The following is an 18337-nucleotide window of genomic DNA, read 5'->3' on the forward strand; positions in this document are numbered from 1 at the left end:
ATTGACATTAACATTAACAGAATTGATTATGTTTGATAGAGCATTTATTATTTTAACATCATGTTTTGTAGCTGATATGGGTACGCCCAACAAGAGTCTCAAAAGCACCAAAAAGAGGATTGGTAGGTATTTATGCAGAGTGAGAGCACTGCCACACAAATCATAAAGTTTAATGATGGAAAACAGTATGCTGTCAAGTCTGATTTACCAAGTATGGTAATATACTAATCAAATACAAATAAACAAACCTCTATTACGGAATTGTCTAAACCATATTTCATAATATACACCTGGAAATTAATTAAGCACCTCGTGGCTGTGACCTTATTACGCAAGTAATTGTGACAATGTTATGGACACAAAAGACTGAAATTAATGTTTTGTATACGGAGGATATTGAAAAAGATGTACACCAAGTAAGACTGTTATGTCATCGATATTTAATTTATCCGAGGGGTAAAGACAGAAACCGTAAATATGTAAGAATGTATGACAATAAACTATGGAGCTGAAATCGCACTAATGGTCATAATTAATTTATTCACGCCATCTCGGTAAATACCAAATAGATACAGAATGTGTGAAAACCATGTGAAATAAACACCGTACGCGAGGACAACTACTTCCAGTCGCAATATAACTTAGGTGATGCTTAAATAACTTCCAGATGACCCTCAAAAGAATAACAACACACACACAAATCAGTTTGATGCTTTACTAGGATGTCTGTCGACACATAGCTACCGGAATCAATTTGGTTCATTACGCTATCACGACAGTATGGGTATTGCTTATTTTTGGACGTGCTTCCACCAGGTTTTATCTATTCACGTCTGTGGTGGGTACAACATCTGAACTTGCCAGAGAGTTATACCCGCGACAGATATCTCGACAGTATTGTAAACAATGTTTTGATATTGCACGGTTTTGGTCATCCCGTGTACATGTGTGGCTACATGGTCAATTTGGTTCAGTCCGTGTTCTCAAATATTACAGTAGACGGCTAAAACATTAAACAGTCGTAGCCGATTCATATACGTCTATTACTAACATGGTCAATTTTGTTCACTTTGCCATTTCAAAAATACTGTAACAACAAAACATTACACGGTGATAATGTTGTTTAGCTAACAGGGTCAACTTGGTTTACTTACTCCACCATCTCAGCACCATGTAAACAACTAAATCAGTACATGGTCACAGTCGATTGATATATACATAGAGCGAACAGGGTCAGCTTGGTTGACTCTACCATCTCAATAGTATTTTAAACTAAATCCACACATGGTCGAAGTCGATTCATATACGTGTACAGCTAACAGGCTCAACTTGGTTGAACCCGCCATCTGAATCTACGGTATACAGAAGTAAAACATTACTCTGTTGTGAAATCTGTACCTATGAGATATCTGAATCAGGAGTAATAACGTCTATATCTTTAGAACTTTCATCTTCTACACACTGATCGCTACATTGTTCTCTAGACTGCTCTCTAAATTGTTCTCTAGTCTGGTCTGTAGAATGTTCTATACACGATTCTGTAGACTGTTCTCTAGATTGCTTTTTGTCTTGGTTCTCTGAACCATTTTTGTCCAAATCGTTTCTAAGACTCTCCTTGCTCGGAATATCGCACTCCCCCACACTAAGAAAGTCTTCATCCTCATCCTCCCCCTCTGGCATCTGCTCCACCACGAACCCTATAGGCTGAGTGATGGGATACAGGGGCATCATCCCTATCCCCAGGGGACCCAGAGACTTGCAGGCCTGTACTCGAGGATACTTGGAATTGGGACGTCTGCCTCGCGGCACCTTGGGCGTCTCGAGAATACTGTCGATGCTGAAAGGACACTTGGGTTTCACGACCAGACTCTTATCGCTGTTGTTGTCGTGCTCCTCGGCGGAGTTATCTCCCCTGGGGTTGGGGAACACGCTGCACGGGTTGCTCTGCACGTCGCAGGATGACAGGGAGATGTCGGAGGACTCTGAGGACAGCATGGACAGCTTGAGCTTGCCTTGACCCAGCATCTTCCGCTTCTCCTCCAGGCGTCTCAGGCGCTCCTCCTGCTTTCGTTTCCTCTTCTCGTTCCGCTCCTGCTCTCGCTTCTGCACCTCGGACGCCTCCATGGGTTCGCCGCTGCACGTCTGGGGGTGCGCGTTGTGTGGAGGGCGTCCCGGACCTTTCTTCGTGTTCTCCTTCTTTCGCCATTTCGCACGGCGGTTCTGAAACCACACCTGTAAAGACAGATAAATTAATACAGTTAGTACTGCCATTAATGTTTAGATCCACATATATAACATAGATGAAAGAAAGAAAGAAAGAAATGTTTTATTTAACGATGCACTCAACACATTTTATTTACGGTTATATGGCGTCAGACATATGGTTAAGGACCACACAGATTTTGAGAGGAAACCCGCTGTCGCCACTACATGGGCTACTCTTCCGATTAGCAGCAAGGGATCTTTTATTTGCGCTTCCCACAGGCAGGATAGCACAAACCATGGCCTTTGTTGAACCAGTTATGGATCACTGGTCGGTGCAAGTGGTTTACACCTACCCATTGAGCCTTGCGGAGCACTCACTCAGGGTTTGGAGTCGGTATCTGGATTAAAAATCCCATGCCTCGACTGGGATCCGAACCCAGTACCTACCAGCCTGTAGACCGATGGCCTACCACGACGCCACCGAGGCCGGTTATGTATCTAATATCTTATAAAGTACACTAATGTTTTAAAAAGTTAAACAGAAGTCCCTTGTACCAAAACAGTATTATACGATAAATGCTCCGTTACGTTGTCGTTTGCTTTTGTTTTGTTTCGATTGGTTTGTAGTTTTGTTCTATTTTGTTCTGGGTTTTTTATGACAGTTTTGGATTTTGTTGTTCTGTGTTCTTTTTTGTTTGTTTGTTTTGTTTTGTTTTTATTCGGGGTTTTTTTGCGGGGGACCGGGTGTAGTTTATCGTTTTCTTGTTTATTGTTTTGACGGGGTTAGTGTAAGGGGGGAGGTATTTACAGGACATCCCTTGTAATGTAATTTTACAATGAAATCATATTTTCTTTAAATATTTCTAGGAGTATTGCTTCTTATATAACCGATGTTCCCTCGTCTGATATATAATTGCATGACACTCTGGTGATCATTAGTTTTTGTAAAACAGCTTTTGTCCGAGATTTACCGTTAATGCCTTGCTGCTGTTTACACGGAATACAAGTTTTGCTTTCTGCACAAAGTTATTGAACTGGTTTTATTTCAAATGGATAGGATTACTGTTAAAAGAAACTGTTTATAATACCAATCAATTGCGCGAAGAAGACGACCTCGCGCGTTGAAAAGTCCACACAATTCTATAAATTCGCCCAACAAAAGACAACTAACGTGACAAAAGGGTACTTTATTATTTTAGACATGACAAATATTCCACTAATATAAGCTAAACACCTCAGCAATAATTATGTCGATAATTCAATTACAAGTAGGCTTGTTGAGGAAGGTTAGTAGATGTTTTCCTCCATTTAGCTAATCCAGACAGGACTTGCATCCTTTTCAGGACATCCAATGCCGCATTAATACCCCCATTACTCGGTCTCAGCTAGCGATAGTCTCTTGAAGCTGTTGTGAAAAGCGCTCGGCTCGTTGAAACCTAAACGCTGCCACTTGGTCGCTTGTCAAAGCGTTATGCCGCCGTGCGTGCCGGTGATCAATACACGTCAACTTGTTCACTGAGATCGACGAATTTTTAATCTTTCCAATGTAATTCAAGCCACCTCTTTAATAGACACAACAAACACTCGAATCACTTGGCTAACCAGTCCGATAGTGATGTTTAGCAGGGGCAATATTTTCATTCAATTTCGGCTGGCATCTTCAGTGTCCCCACGTACACTGAAAGAGCAGCCGACAGGAGCGAGCGCGCGTCGTGTCTCATCGATCCGCGCGCGCCCCGGCCGCCACGGCGGATGCGCATTACTGTACTTCCTGTTTGAACTACAAGGCGCAATTATAAACTTTAACCGTTTCTTTATTATAAACGCTGACACATAACAAAGCGACCGCAAGAAGCCTATTAAATGATTACTCATTTGATACTGTTGGTAATTGATTTGACACTAGCGTGCCATGAGAAGGACAGACGTGGCGGCTCGTTTGTTCGCCCGTTTTTGATGCTTACATTCGCTGGCCGGTCTAATCTGAGAATTCCCAATAAATCATAAAGTTATGATTTGTTTCTTCTCCCCGTGGAGTTGGCGCGAAATCGAATTGTTTAATGCAAGCAAATGAATTTTGAAAAGCCACGGACATGGAGTTTATGGTTTGTGATGGGTAGTATATGAAACTGTCATAAAGAAACAGAATCGGCGACGTTGATACTAACAGCACCATCGATTATCTTGCAGTTATTCATAACAAATAAATGTAAAATAGTGAAATATGTCACTTGCAAATATGATAGTGAACCTTTAATTCATATACCATTTATCCTTTAAGAATTTTTTACAAGACAGAAAGAGAAGACATAAAACGTAAAAATAATAGGTTATATGTAATTGATCTTCATGAATACAGGATACGACTATGTCAGAACGTAATACAGTGTGACTAAAACATAATCGTGAAAATGTGTGTGCACATGAACCACGTCCACAAGGTGACGATACATTCGAACAAGGTCAAAACGAAAAATGACATAATATGTTTACTAAGTGCGTCTTTACCACTCGAAAGCTTTATAATTAAGTGTTAAATGTTTAAAAACAAAACTAATTACAAGTTAGCGACAATAGCTTTACTGTTCACCTTTATGGCGTCAAGACATGTTTATTTGAGCGAAAGTATCACATTGAATCTTAATTAATTTTTAAAGATTTAAACTGTTTTATTTTAATAATAGGAAAAGAGGAGGTATATTCGTTAATATTCCAAGATAGACTAGACTGAAAATGCCCCCCCCCCCCCCCAAAAAAAAACACAAAAAAAACAAACAATAAAAAACAACAACCCCAAAACACGATTGGTTTTGAAACATTCGGAAACATGGAGTACAATGTGACAGAAAAAACCCTCGACAGTACTCGTTTTGGAATTAAATCAGTATCTACTTTTCAAATCTTGTGTAGCTGAGGCAAACTCCTAAAGAACGCAGCTTAATTACACCCAAACTTAAATCCCTTCATTTCTGTTTCGTATTTATCACATCTTTCCGTATTTTATTTCACCCCACCTCCCACCTTCCATCTTTATGGGGGGAGGGGGGGGAGATTGTTCCGTTTAGTAATACCTGCTTATCTTCTAATCTGCTCCCTAACCCAACAGGGCGTGGCACGACGTCCCCATCCGTCTCTCACACACAAACAGACAACAACGACGATACAAGTTCACAACGGCAATAAAAAATCTGTAACATTTTTTTAAGAGTCTGATATAATGATAGCTTGCGCTACTGGCCGAGGTAAAAATCGCCGTGGACGGCTTGTTAAGACATGATGTACGACATCAGATTGGAGGTTTTATGACAGAAAACTTCTATACCTGGATATATCGATTTCTGTGCCTCAAGTAAAATGTCATTTTAGCACGCTGTCTTAATACGCAGAGCGAGGAGTGCGGCAGGGCGACTCATGCGTCAGTGACTGCTTTATAACACCCATCTGTTCAAAACGCCTAATGCTGAAAACTGACTCTCTTATCGGGTCAGGTAGCAGGGAAGATAGCCTTTTATATGACAAGTCATGTCTTTGTTATACAGTCAATGCATAATTGAATTAAGACAGACCAGTTATAGCTTTTAAAACGAGTCCGCATCTCGTGCCGATGTTGGCTTTAATTGGACCTTTTTTTGGAAGTAAAACATACATATTTGTAGTATGTCTAAATGCAGACTACAATCAACAGGCATGAATTAATGCCGCGAGAAAGCGCAAAGCCTCGAGGCAGGCTCGTTTTAAAATGTGTTTAGTGGTGACATGAATTATATGAATTAAAGTTCGAAGATCAAAAGAAACAAGAAGTTTGTCCGGTATATTTCGAGGACATTAATAATTTTTTCACCTATACCTTTCACTTGCACTGGTAATTGAAAATTTGCATTGTATTTTGAAATGTATTTTGGAAATATACTCGTATATTTAAAAGTATGTAATTCCAACTAAATGCCTGATGGCGCGTAGTGACGACTGTGTTAGAGTTAAACAAAAGACAGAGGTAATGGATTCATAGAAATGATTCACTTTGATCAGTGGTGAAGGCGCTCGGAAAGTATTGAAGACGTCGTATGAAAGTGGTTTTCAATATTAAACTTTTATGAGACATCATTTAAAAAAGTGATTTTATATAGCAAAGAAGCCTGTACTGTTTGACATCAAGCAATTTAAAACTGTACTATATTTGTAGTATAGACTGGCATGTTATTGGTATATAATTGACTTTAATATATTAATACACTATAGTGATCGGTATTCTGATAATGGAGCAATGTTATATTGTCGTCCACTTCTAAAATATTAAGTTTTAAATTATTAATAGCAATTTGTTTAGTATAATGAAACAGACATAAAGTAAAAAAGAAGTGTATAGAGATAAATAAATGCATAGAGACAGAGACAGAGAAAATTATAAAGACAGAGAAATAAATAGAGGAATGTATAGAGACAGAGACAGAGAAATGTATAAAGATAGACAAATGTATAAAGACCGAGAACTAGATAGAGAAATGTATAGAGACAGAGAAAGAGAAATGTATAGACAGAGAAATAGATAGAGACATGTATAGAGAAAGAGAAATGTATAAAGACACAGGAATAGATAGAGAAATGTATAGAGACAGAGAAAGAGAAATGTATAAATACAAAGAAATAGACAGAGACATATATGGAGACAGAGAAAGAGAAATGTATAAAGACAGAGAAATAGACAGATAAATGTATAAAGACAGAGAAATAAATAGAAAATTGTATAAAGAAAGAGACAGAGAAATAGACAGAGAAATATAAAAAGACAGACAAATAGATAGAAAAATGTATAAAGACACGAAAATAGATAGAGAAATGCATAAAGACGGATAAATAGATAGAGAAATGTATATATATAGAAAAATAGGTAGAAAGACAGAGACAGAGAAATAGACAGAGGAATATATAGAGACAGAGAAAGAGAAATGTATAAAGACAGAGAAATAAATAGAGAAATGTATAAAGAGCGATAACTAGATAGAGAAATGTATAGAGATAGAGAAAGAGAAATATATATATATATAGAGAGAGAAATGTATAAAGACAGAGAAATAGATATAGAAATGTATAAAGAAAGAGAAATAGAAAAATGTATAAAGACAGAGACAGAGAAATAGAATAATGTATAGAGACAGAGAAAGAGAAATGTATAAAGACAGATAAATAGATAAAGAAATGTATAAAGACAGAGAAATAGATATAGAAATGTATAAAGATAGAGAAATAAATAGAAAAATGTATAAAGAAAGAGACAGAGAAATATAAAAAGACAGACAAATAGATAGAAAAATTTATAAAGACAGAGAAATAGATAGACAAATGTATACATACAGAAAAATAAATAGAGAAATGCACAAAGCACAGAAATAGATAGACAAATGCATAAAATGGATAAATAGCTAGAGAAATGTATAAATACAGAAAAATAGATAAAGAAATGTATAAAGACAGATAACTAGATAGAGAAATATATACACACAGAGAAATAGATAGAGAAAGGCACAAAGCACAGAAATAGAATGAATGAATGAATGTTTAATGATAACCCAGCACGAAAAATACATCGGCTATTGGGTGTCAAACTATGGTAAAGGCAAATCTAAAGTGATGATCAACATCAATATAAAAATTCAACAGTTAAATAAGCACAGAAATAGACAGAGAAATGCATAAAGACAGATAAATAGATAGAGAAATGTATAAATACAGAAAAATAGATAAAGAAATGTATAAAGACAAAGAACTAGAAAGAAAAATGTATAAAGACAGAGAAATAAATAGAGAAATGTATAAAGCAGAGAAATGTATAATGACAGAGAAATAGATAAAGAAATGTATAAATACATAGAACTAGATAGAGAAATGTATAAAGCAGAGAAACAGATACAGAAATGTATAACGATAGAGAATTGTATAAAGCAGGGAAATAGAGAAATATATAAAGCAGAGAAATAGATAGAGAAATGCGTAAAGACAGACAAATAGATAGAGAAATTTATAAAGACAGACAAATAGATAGAGAAATGTATAAAAGACAGACACGTAGATAGAGAAATGTATAAATAGAAAAATAATAGATAGAAAAAACAGTATAAAGCAGAGAAATATACTGAGGAATATATAACGACAGAGAAATAGATAGAGAAATGTATAAAGGCAGATAACTAGATAGATAAAAATATAACGACAGAGAAATAGATAGATGTATAAATACAGTGAAATAGATAGAGAAATGTATAAAGAAAAGAAATAGATAGAGAAATGTAGGGAAAGAGAAATCGAGATAGAATGTAGAGAGAAAGTGAAAAATAAAGATAGCCTGAAAGACTGAAAGACTGATAGATAGATAGATAGATAGATAGATAGACAGATAGATAGAGGTAGAGAAATGTATAGAAATATAGAGATGCTGATAGAGATTGAGGGTAGATAAAATATCTAAAAGGAAATAAGAAGGTATGTTGGCAAATGAATACATATCATAATTTTTAGAAACATCATTGAATCAAAAGCACTAATTTCGAAACATTGGTGTATATGTGTTCAATTTTCCAAACTAGTGAAAAATATTCTTAGGTGATTTTTTTTCTGGTATGTAAATAGAAATACTTGATAAAATACTTATTTTCCTTTTTTAATCATTATTACAGTGTTTCAAAATCGCATCATTGAGACAAGTGAATAACCTGTTAACTACATGACCGACTTTTGAAAACAAAATGGTTCATTTAATTTAAAATAATAAAAGAAAGATGTCCACTTGAAGTCAAAGCGTGGATTAACTGACGTAACGGCAAACATTTGGGAAGCTGACTTGCAAGACGAAACAATGCGTTCTGCAAATCCCCTCATCTCTCGTTGAGTAATGGACGCCGCATCACCCACAAGACTTGGGTAACTGCCCTCAATTTCCTCCCAGCACGCGCCTTGACAGTCACGCACGAGACGTCATATTACGTCACTCAGTAACGATGAGAAGATAAATTCAAATACAAGGGATGAAGATACAACCAAAGCGTATCCTTGATCGGCGGCTAGAATTCCATCCTTCATTACATGATCACAGACCGACCCCACAAAGCACGGCGGAAAACTAAAAGAACGTTGGCTGGCAATTAAAATGTTGATCGCCAAATGCAAACATGGCTGAAGACTTCATCAAATAAAGTCTACCTTTTTCTGGCGTGGCTGTCATTTCGGCGAACAATGCCCGGACACCCAAACAGCGCAGAGCGAGCAAACAGACTTTCAATATTCGATGAAACAGTTTGTTTTGTTGCGCAAACGTGATGGAGTCCCGTGTTCGTTTTATTTCCACCTCTTTCACACCTAATTAATTGTTAACAGCATTGTCCGTGAGGTTTTTAACTCGCTATCTTGTCCCAGGGGCACAGATTAGCCACAGTTACTGAGATCCACTAAAGAACTGTTTGTAATTTATGTACAGACTCATCTGACATCCATTATGGGTTGTTTTCTGTAGAACGATGTTTCAGTGGTCATAAAACGTGTGAGAATTCTAGCCTTTTTAGAAAACATTGTTTGTGAGATGATATAAAAGAGTAAATTGTTTAGAGACTACCAACAGGGTATATAGCAGACCTAACAATACTCTAAACTAATTTATTGCTGAAACGTGTTCATTTCAATATAAAAACTATACGCAGAACATTTAGTTTAAATGGAGGTTAGAACAACTGTTCACTTTAAGGGTCAAACGAAACATTCGATTTAAGAGTCCTTTCTCTTCATTCGTATGCTATAATACGACCCAAATGATACCATTTTATCTTATCGAAAACACTGGACAACGTACTTGCCCCGGATAAGTTAGGGGCTCCAAGATACACACCCCCCACCCCCTGTATGTTCTACCTTTTAGTTTACCATGCATAACTGAAATGTATTTATAATGTTCTACTTTTTAATCTGCCATGAATAATTGAAACGAATTTATGTTTTAAATTTTTCATTATATATATATATATATATATATATATATATATATATATGTGTGTGTGTGTGTGTGTGTGTGTGTGTGTGTGTGTGCGTGTGCGTGTGTTTTGTCATATCATATTAATATTAGTTAGTTTCTTATTGTTAAATGTTAGGTTTCTCGGGATACCGTTTAATATTTCTATCTTGTTTCGCACATTAAGCAGACTTCATCAATGGCGTTAAATTACTGTAAAATGAAACATGCTACCTGATATAAGACAAGTTATATATCGCTTGTAAGTTCAAAACAGAAACGAATAAAATGAAATGTACCACCGTGGAAAAGGAACCTTGCACACATTGCAATGAAATGCGTAATATTAAATACACATGAATGAACTCGTAACAATATAACATTACACAATTAAGATATAGAAAAACTACATTCGGAAACTGGAATTTAAGCAAATGTTTACATATTGTTGAAACACTTGAAAATGTATCTTGAATATTAAGATCAAATGTAGTCCGTAAAAGACATACATCATGTTCAAAAATAAAATTTAATTGTTAAGTGTTTTTGGTTTCTAACATGCTGATCCGTCTTAGCAGATCTTTGTTCTATCTCATTTCCTTGGTAAGATGTTTGCTCTGTTTTATCTAAGTTAGCAGCACACACAGACAATGCTGTGGGCAAACAAACTTATTCATCAGAGAAAATAATCTCCATCCCCATTTCTCCGGAAACTCTCAAGAAACGGAAATAGATGGCTCCATTGCATTTGAAGAGTTTGTAAGGGGAGACAACGCTAATTCTTCATTTTAATCCGCGCAAGAAGATACCTCGTATTTCGAGGGCTTTTGGCATCAGTTTAAACTTTTAATTATATGTTGGATGAAAAAGAGGGGCAGTGCCGGTGGAAAGACGTTAAACGTGCGTTAATATAGAGGGTGAAATGTACCATGTCCCCCAGCTGACTCGATAAATCACCGTAAACAGATTCTGTTTTTCAGGGGTGGGACTCATGATTAGATGGGTGGCAAATTGGAGGACAATTTATGAGCTGGTGTGGATTTCATGGTGCTAGATTACACTGATAGGGGTGTTTACTGGTGCAATACTGTGAGTAAACAGCGCTGGTAATGTGTAAATAGAATATCAGTAACATCTAAGCAAAATAATAGTAATATATGAGATTTAAAACATTAATAAAATATATCAAATGGAATATCAGTAATCTATAAGTATGATGTTGGTAATAATCAACAGAATGTTAGCGATATCTGAATAGAAACTTTTCCCAGGTTTTAGACAGAATATCAGGGAGATTTAAATGGAGCATTAGCAATATTATAACAGAATATGAGTAACATTTAATAGAATATTTTCTGTTTAAAAATATCCCCAATATCTATATAATATATAAAAGATGTCAAACATTAATAATATCAATATCTTAAGACAGTATTACCAATGTCTAAATAAAATATTAGTAATGAATAAATTGAATATTACTGATAATATTACCAATATTTGGCAATGTCTAATCAAAATATTAATATTATCTAAACACAATATTAATTATGTCCAAATAGAATTTTACAAATATATAAATATTACATAACCATTATCTACAAATAATGTTACGAGTATCTAAATAGACGTTTAGTAATTGTTCAACAGAATAATAAAAATATATCTGCAGGAAACCGATTTTCTTAAGTAGCACGCGACCATTGTTAGTAAATTAAAAGTACAAATTCGGAGGTGGTAGTGATGGCCGGGTGGGGTGGGGGAGGAAAGGTGATAGCGGGGGTTGCAAGTTATCGTCTACACCAATCCCTAATGCTTCAAATATTTGTGTATCCGTTTATTTTAACTGTGAAGATATTAAAAAGGACACGTTATTAGTCATAGACGTCTGAACAAACACGATGTTTGTTCCTTTCTGTCCTTATTAATGTTACTTTTTGTTTCTTTGAAATAACATTAAAAAATAAACGTCGTTATCGTTATGGTGCGTTGGTTTATTTAGTTTATTTGTTTTAGAAAAGAAAAGTGATGAACAAAATTTCACTGGCATATAATGAAGGTCACAATAAAATGTATTACACATTGTTGTTATTCATAATGATAATGTTCTCAATATTATATTATTCCTTTCAATCCGATTCTATATTGTTGTGTTTTTGTGTGTTTTTTATGTGTTTTTATATGTTTGTTTTTTGTGTGTTTGTTTGGTTGTTTTTTGGGGGTGTATTTTTTAAATTATTATTTTACTTTTTTAAAAATTATTTTTTATATAAATTTGTGTGTGTGTGTGTGTGTGTGTGTGTGTGTGTGTGTGTGTGTGTGTGTTAAAATCTAAACAAAGTTTCAATGGACAACTTTCTCGAAGTGGTTAGTGTGTCTTTATGCCAAGGTCCCCGTCGCTGGGCCCATTGGTCTATTTCTCGTTCCAGCCAGTGATCCACAACTGGTGTAACAGAGTCTGTGGTATGTATTATCCTGTCTGTGGGATGGTGTGTATAATATGCTACTATTAAAAAAGAATAACCCATGACGTGATATAATCAGGTTTCCTTTCTGTTATCTGTGTGGTCCTTAACTCTATGTCCGATGCCATATAATCGTAAATAAAATATGTTGAGTGCATTATTAAATCATACATTTCTTCCTTCCTTATACGGAGTTATTCAGATACATTGGAAATTGTAATTCGGTATAAACGAATGATTGCTAGTTTTGTGTTTATGACGAGTTAATTCGTACAATCTATTCGTAATGTTCTAAATGTATTAGGTTTTTGTCAGTGTTTCTGATTGACATATCGACCGTTACGAATAGACTAATGTATTCATGTTTTGTGCCATTACTCTTAAACCAGATAACCTATGGTTGTATCATAGTTGATGATTACAACAAATTAAGTACAAACATAGCGTTTGGTATCAACACACACTACAATGAACGGAAATGCTTCTCGATAATAATAATAAGTTTTAACAACTTAAATACTACTATTTTATAGCATATTGTATATATACGTTTTAAATACGCATACATATATTAATTGTATACCAGTTGATTGAAACCAAAATCAAATTAGTTTATGTTAGTGATAACGTAATAAAAAGATTACAGGGATGACACAAAACATGTACAAGCTGTACTCTTAATTTTATTTTACAATTTACAGACTACAGTGTTATAAAGAGGTTATTTAGCGTGTGATATACAGTTAATAATCTTATTGAAAATATTTTCTATTGAACAAAAGGAAGTAAATAATGCTCCAACAACTACTTCAGATAACAAAAAACTAGGTGTGCTAAAACACAGTTTATGTCTACATAATATTGTCGATATTATTTACTTTTACGTTATTGATCTTTTCGAAAATTATATTTATTCATATATATATATATATATATATATATATATATATATATATATTTAAACAATGTTATAATTTAGATATCTATGTCATTTTAAATATTTATTTACGATTTCAGAGAATGTAGAGTAACTGTTATATCTAATGAAAATGTTTACTGGTTTAAAAGATGTGTTACAAGTAATTTGAGTTACGTATTCGCCGATGTGAATATGAAGGAATTCGTCTGTTTCTGTAACCTGTCTTTTAAATACATATTTTTAAAGTACGTTTTTCACAATATCTCACACAATATTGACATAACGTAAACAAACTTTAATAATAATCTGTTTAAGAAGAAATCGATGTGTGGAATTATTTCAAAATAATCCTAATGGCATGTTGTCACAGGAGAATTGTGCTGACACAAGTTCCGCACTTTTTCATGTTTCACACGCTGTTTGTAGAGTACTGGATATCTCCAACACTGACAATTAATTTTGTATATTTCGTATTAAATTAGAGGAGAATATTGTATAAAGCATACACAAATGTATTTATAACATAGTAATAATAACCAGAACATAGATATATGTTTGCATACAGTGTAAACTTCCAGACTCTGAGAATGAAACATGCGAAATGAATGAATCGATCAATGAATCAATGAATCAGTCAATGAATGTTTGACGATATCAAAGCACGAAATACATATCGACCATTGCGTATCAAAATAATGAACATGTACAGATACAAAGGACAAACAAACAGACAGATGGACACAGAGAGAACGTGAGATACAGAGACAGAGTATATTTTAAACTTTCAATATAATTAAGTATAGTCTTAATTAAGTAAATGCTTTATATACGTTCTATGATCCGAAATATATATATATATATATATATATATATATATATATATATATATATATATATATATATATATATATAACTTTATTTAGAAATAATAATCTTATAACATTACCAGTCCACGCAACCTAATATCAGCAATTCAAACACAAATATACATTCGTTAATAGATGCAATTCCTCTCAAACTTGTACAGTATATTCGTTCGATATAATTATATAGTATAGATTTCGCCTTTCGAACTTGTCAATATATTAATTCAATATAATTATATTGTATAGATTTGCCTTCCACACTTGTACAATATATTCGTTCTATATAATTATATTATATAGATTTCACCTTCCAAATTTGTATAATATATTAAATTTAGTATAAATATTATATAGATTTCACTCCAGGTCTTTTTCTTAGGGTGGAGAACAACTCCAATTATTTAACAGAGAAATGGGCCTTTCTACATTTTCCATTCCATTCGAGACACAGCGAAACCCGCGTGTACACACGGACCGACACAGATGAACGGACTGGGTACGAACCTGAACTCTGGACTCGACGAGGTCGAGTTTGAGCGCCAGGGCCTCGCGCATGAACACGTCGGGGTAGTGACTGTCCTGGAAGGCCTTCTCCAGCTCCTCCAGCTGCCAGCCCGTGAAGTTGGTGCGTGTACGACGTCGCTTTACAGTCTGGCACTCCTTCCCGTCATCCTTCAGGTCTGACAATACAACAACAAAAACAAAATGGTTTTATGAAGTGTGAGGAGATAGTTAAGGCAGTACGACAAAAAAAAAACTACAAATTATATTATTACGAAATGGGAGCATCTATTTGAAATAGTACGAAAACAAAATGTGAATAAATATTACTTCAAAATGTGTAAAAGTAGTACACAAACAAATATTGTGTGCATAGATTTAAAACAGTACAAACATAATAAATGACTAAATAAATAAATAAACAAATAAACAAATAAACAAACAAACAAACAAAAACCCGAATATATAATTTCAAATGTGTATAAAAATGCAAAACTGTACAAAACAAAATAAAATAAAATAAAAAAGAAAGCAAAGGAATCAAACAAATAAAAATATTATTTCAAAATGTGAGCAAACATTTAAAACAGAACGTGAAATTAAAGTGTCATAAAAAAGAAGTGATTTTCCACGAAAATTCTTTAGGAATAATTTAAAATGGCAACCAAAACAAAACGTATTCTAAGAACACTACGTAAAATGTGCTATTTATATATTTATTTGTTTATAGTCGTTGGTTACAATTATTAATTTAAAGACTAAAATGTGCTCAGTTATAATTACTTAATGATAAATAAGTCACATAAATATTCAGCATTATTTATTTACGTAGCAAGAATATTTGTACATATTGTTTTCACATGTACTTTTATTTATTTAAACGTATAATATATATTTTTTCGGTATGTGCATAATAGATACAAATATTAAAATTATTAATAATATACAACATCACATATATTTAATATATATTTTATATGACATCGCCATCTAAATTAAACGACAAACAACAGTAAACATTTTTAAAATCTGCAATTAAAGGTGCGGTATATGTTGCAATGTAATTGCAGTTTGTATCTCACACATTATGAAGTTGTTTTGGTACACAGTTTGTCTGCTTGGTTGGCGTTTATCGTTTTGTTGCTATTGTGCTATGATGGCGTTTTTGACGGGGAGTTGGGTGTGTAATATTTGTTATATAAGTCCAATAAATCAATAATTTAGTTCGAAGATTCCGAACAGGTTTTGATAACATAATATCAATATTGTTTCAAGTTATATTGAGAGTTATAGGTGCTAATCATTTGTAATTGTCATCCCTTTACAGATCTCTTTTAATTTCAATAACATTACTATAATTACTATAACAATAATTTTACTATTCAAAGGTTTACAATATATCTCTGTTATATATAATAAACTGACACTTCCTGTTGACATAATTAATATTAATATACATTGTACTAGTATTTAAAGTTTCATGTTGGCTACCTTTAAATAATTGCAATAATGTAAAATAATGTATAAAAATATTATATTACTCTTCATCTTTTTCTAATTTTCTGCATAATGCAATCTTAAATTAATTAAAATCACCATAATTATTTCTTGACTATTGCATGTGTCTACTGAAACCACCATATTATATCAAATATTTTCATGAATGAATAAATGAATGAATGAATGTTTAACGACACCCCAGCACGAAAAATACATCGGCTATTGGGTGTCAAACTGGTAAATGCAAAACATTTTTTATTTTCATGAATGATTCATGAATCAGCACAACAATGACATCATCAGAGGTAAAATAATTTACGTATATGGCACTTGTTCATCAGAATGTGATACACGTCTTTCATTATTCCATAGCCAAACCACCATATTTAAAAAAAAAAAAAACTCCAAGATTTACCTCTTATCTTAGAATCATCAAATCTGCCTGGACTGTCGTTTTCTGACGGCGATAAACTTCTGGAGCGGGGACGGTGTGGGGTCGAAGTCAGTATTTTGTCCACGGAAAAATTCAGATGACCGCTGTGGAAGTAGCCGCGGCTAACGCTGCAGTCCAAGGCGTCGATTTGCTCCCCCGGGGGAGAGCCCAGAGTGGCGAAGTGTCCGGCGAAGTGCGGGTAGGCCGCCAACGTCGAGAGAGCGGCATAGCTTCTGGGGTAGGACGATTCAATATAGTTCATCTGGGCAGTCAGAGTCTCCAAGTTGACATGGTGCGAAATGTTCGTTAACATGGTTACCAAACTTTAGTATATGTGACAAAATGTATTGGGGACATCGTGCTATGAAGAAATCTAAGAGCATTAAGTACACGAACCAGCCAATGACGTCGTTTCGTTCTGACCCTAGCCAAAAGTGGGTGGATCTTCCAGCAGCAAGCTCCTCCTCCGGTATAGAAGGAGCAACCACATTATTGGAAACAAAGGGCAAATAAAACTTTGTGTCGCATGATTAATGTGACGTTAATAGTTGTGGAGGAAGACCAGGCAGATATTCCCTCTGGCTATTTTTCTACTCCATTAATAGATTTTCAACACAGTTGTCAAAGAAAGTCAGTTACAGATCAATACGAGAGGAGAAAATCAACAACAAGCTAATTGTCGAATTAAGATCACAGTACAAGTTCCTAAACAACGACTCGTTCATTGATTGATCAACTTTCACCACGTCTTCATCAAATGTCGAGTGTGTTAAACCGAGCCGCGTTTAGCTGTTCTTTGTTAAGAGGGTGGGTCCACGTGAAATCATTTGAAGAGAAAAAAAAGGGAATAAGTAGAGGAAGTGAAAAAAACCTAGATCAGTAAGAAAGACATTTGCCCAGCAAATGATCGCCTGGGGGCGGAAAGCTCGCGTAAAGACTTAAAAAGCCGGCGCCTCCGCAGATCGTTTTAATGTAAATAATTGTTCAATCCAATAAAACATCTCCAGGGGGCAAACATACGATGATATACTTGTTAAAGTGGAACATTTCTGCTATCAAGTTCACTTTGGTAGGGCGGATCTAATGATTCGGCGAAACCCAAACACAGGGCTTAATTGAATATTGTTTACAAAGCACAAAACGCGCGGGGTCGGAAATAAACGAGTGTTCCGAGCTTTTTGGCTGTGTTGGTAAGTAAGTGTTCAACCTGCCTCAGCGGGTCTCTGCTCGCGTGTTGCAGTGCACATCTGAACCCTCTGCTCACCGCACTTAGACTAAACAGCTCGAGGGTAAACTGTTAAATTGACATACAAATCATCAAACCGAGCAAGATAAAGATCTCGCAAAGAATATATAAATAACAAAAATACCCTCACACGTCCCCAATTTGTCATTTATGCCCCAGCTCATATAGTAAATGGCAGTTAACATATATATATATATATATATATATAT

At 34.7% G+C, this 18337-nt stretch overlaps 1 protein-coding gene across 1 annotated transcript; it reads right to left on the reverse strand.

The window, feature by feature from the left end:
- Positions 1–701: 701 nt before the first annotated feature.
- On the reverse strand, positions 702–17566 carry LOC121379076 (homeobox protein unc-4 homolog). Its single transcript, XM_041507539.1, has 3 exons — positions 16865–17566; positions 14953–15128; positions 702–2232 (listed from the first exon to the last, which is right to left on the reverse strand). Exons 1-3 carry the CDS (start codon positions 17193–17195, stop codon positions 1399–1401), a joined length of 1341 nt encoding a protein of 446 aa, XP_041363473.1. The 5' UTR covers positions 17196–17566; the 3' UTR covers positions 702–1398.
- Positions 17567–18337: the final 771 nt, after the last annotated feature.

This window comes from Gigantopelta aegis, chromosome 8 (assembly GCF_016097555.1).
Source record: "Gigantopelta aegis isolate Gae_Host chromosome 8, Gae_host_genome, whole genome shotgun sequence".
NCBI lineage: Eukaryota > Metazoa > Mollusca > Gastropoda > Neomphalida > Peltospiridae > Gigantopelta > Gigantopelta aegis.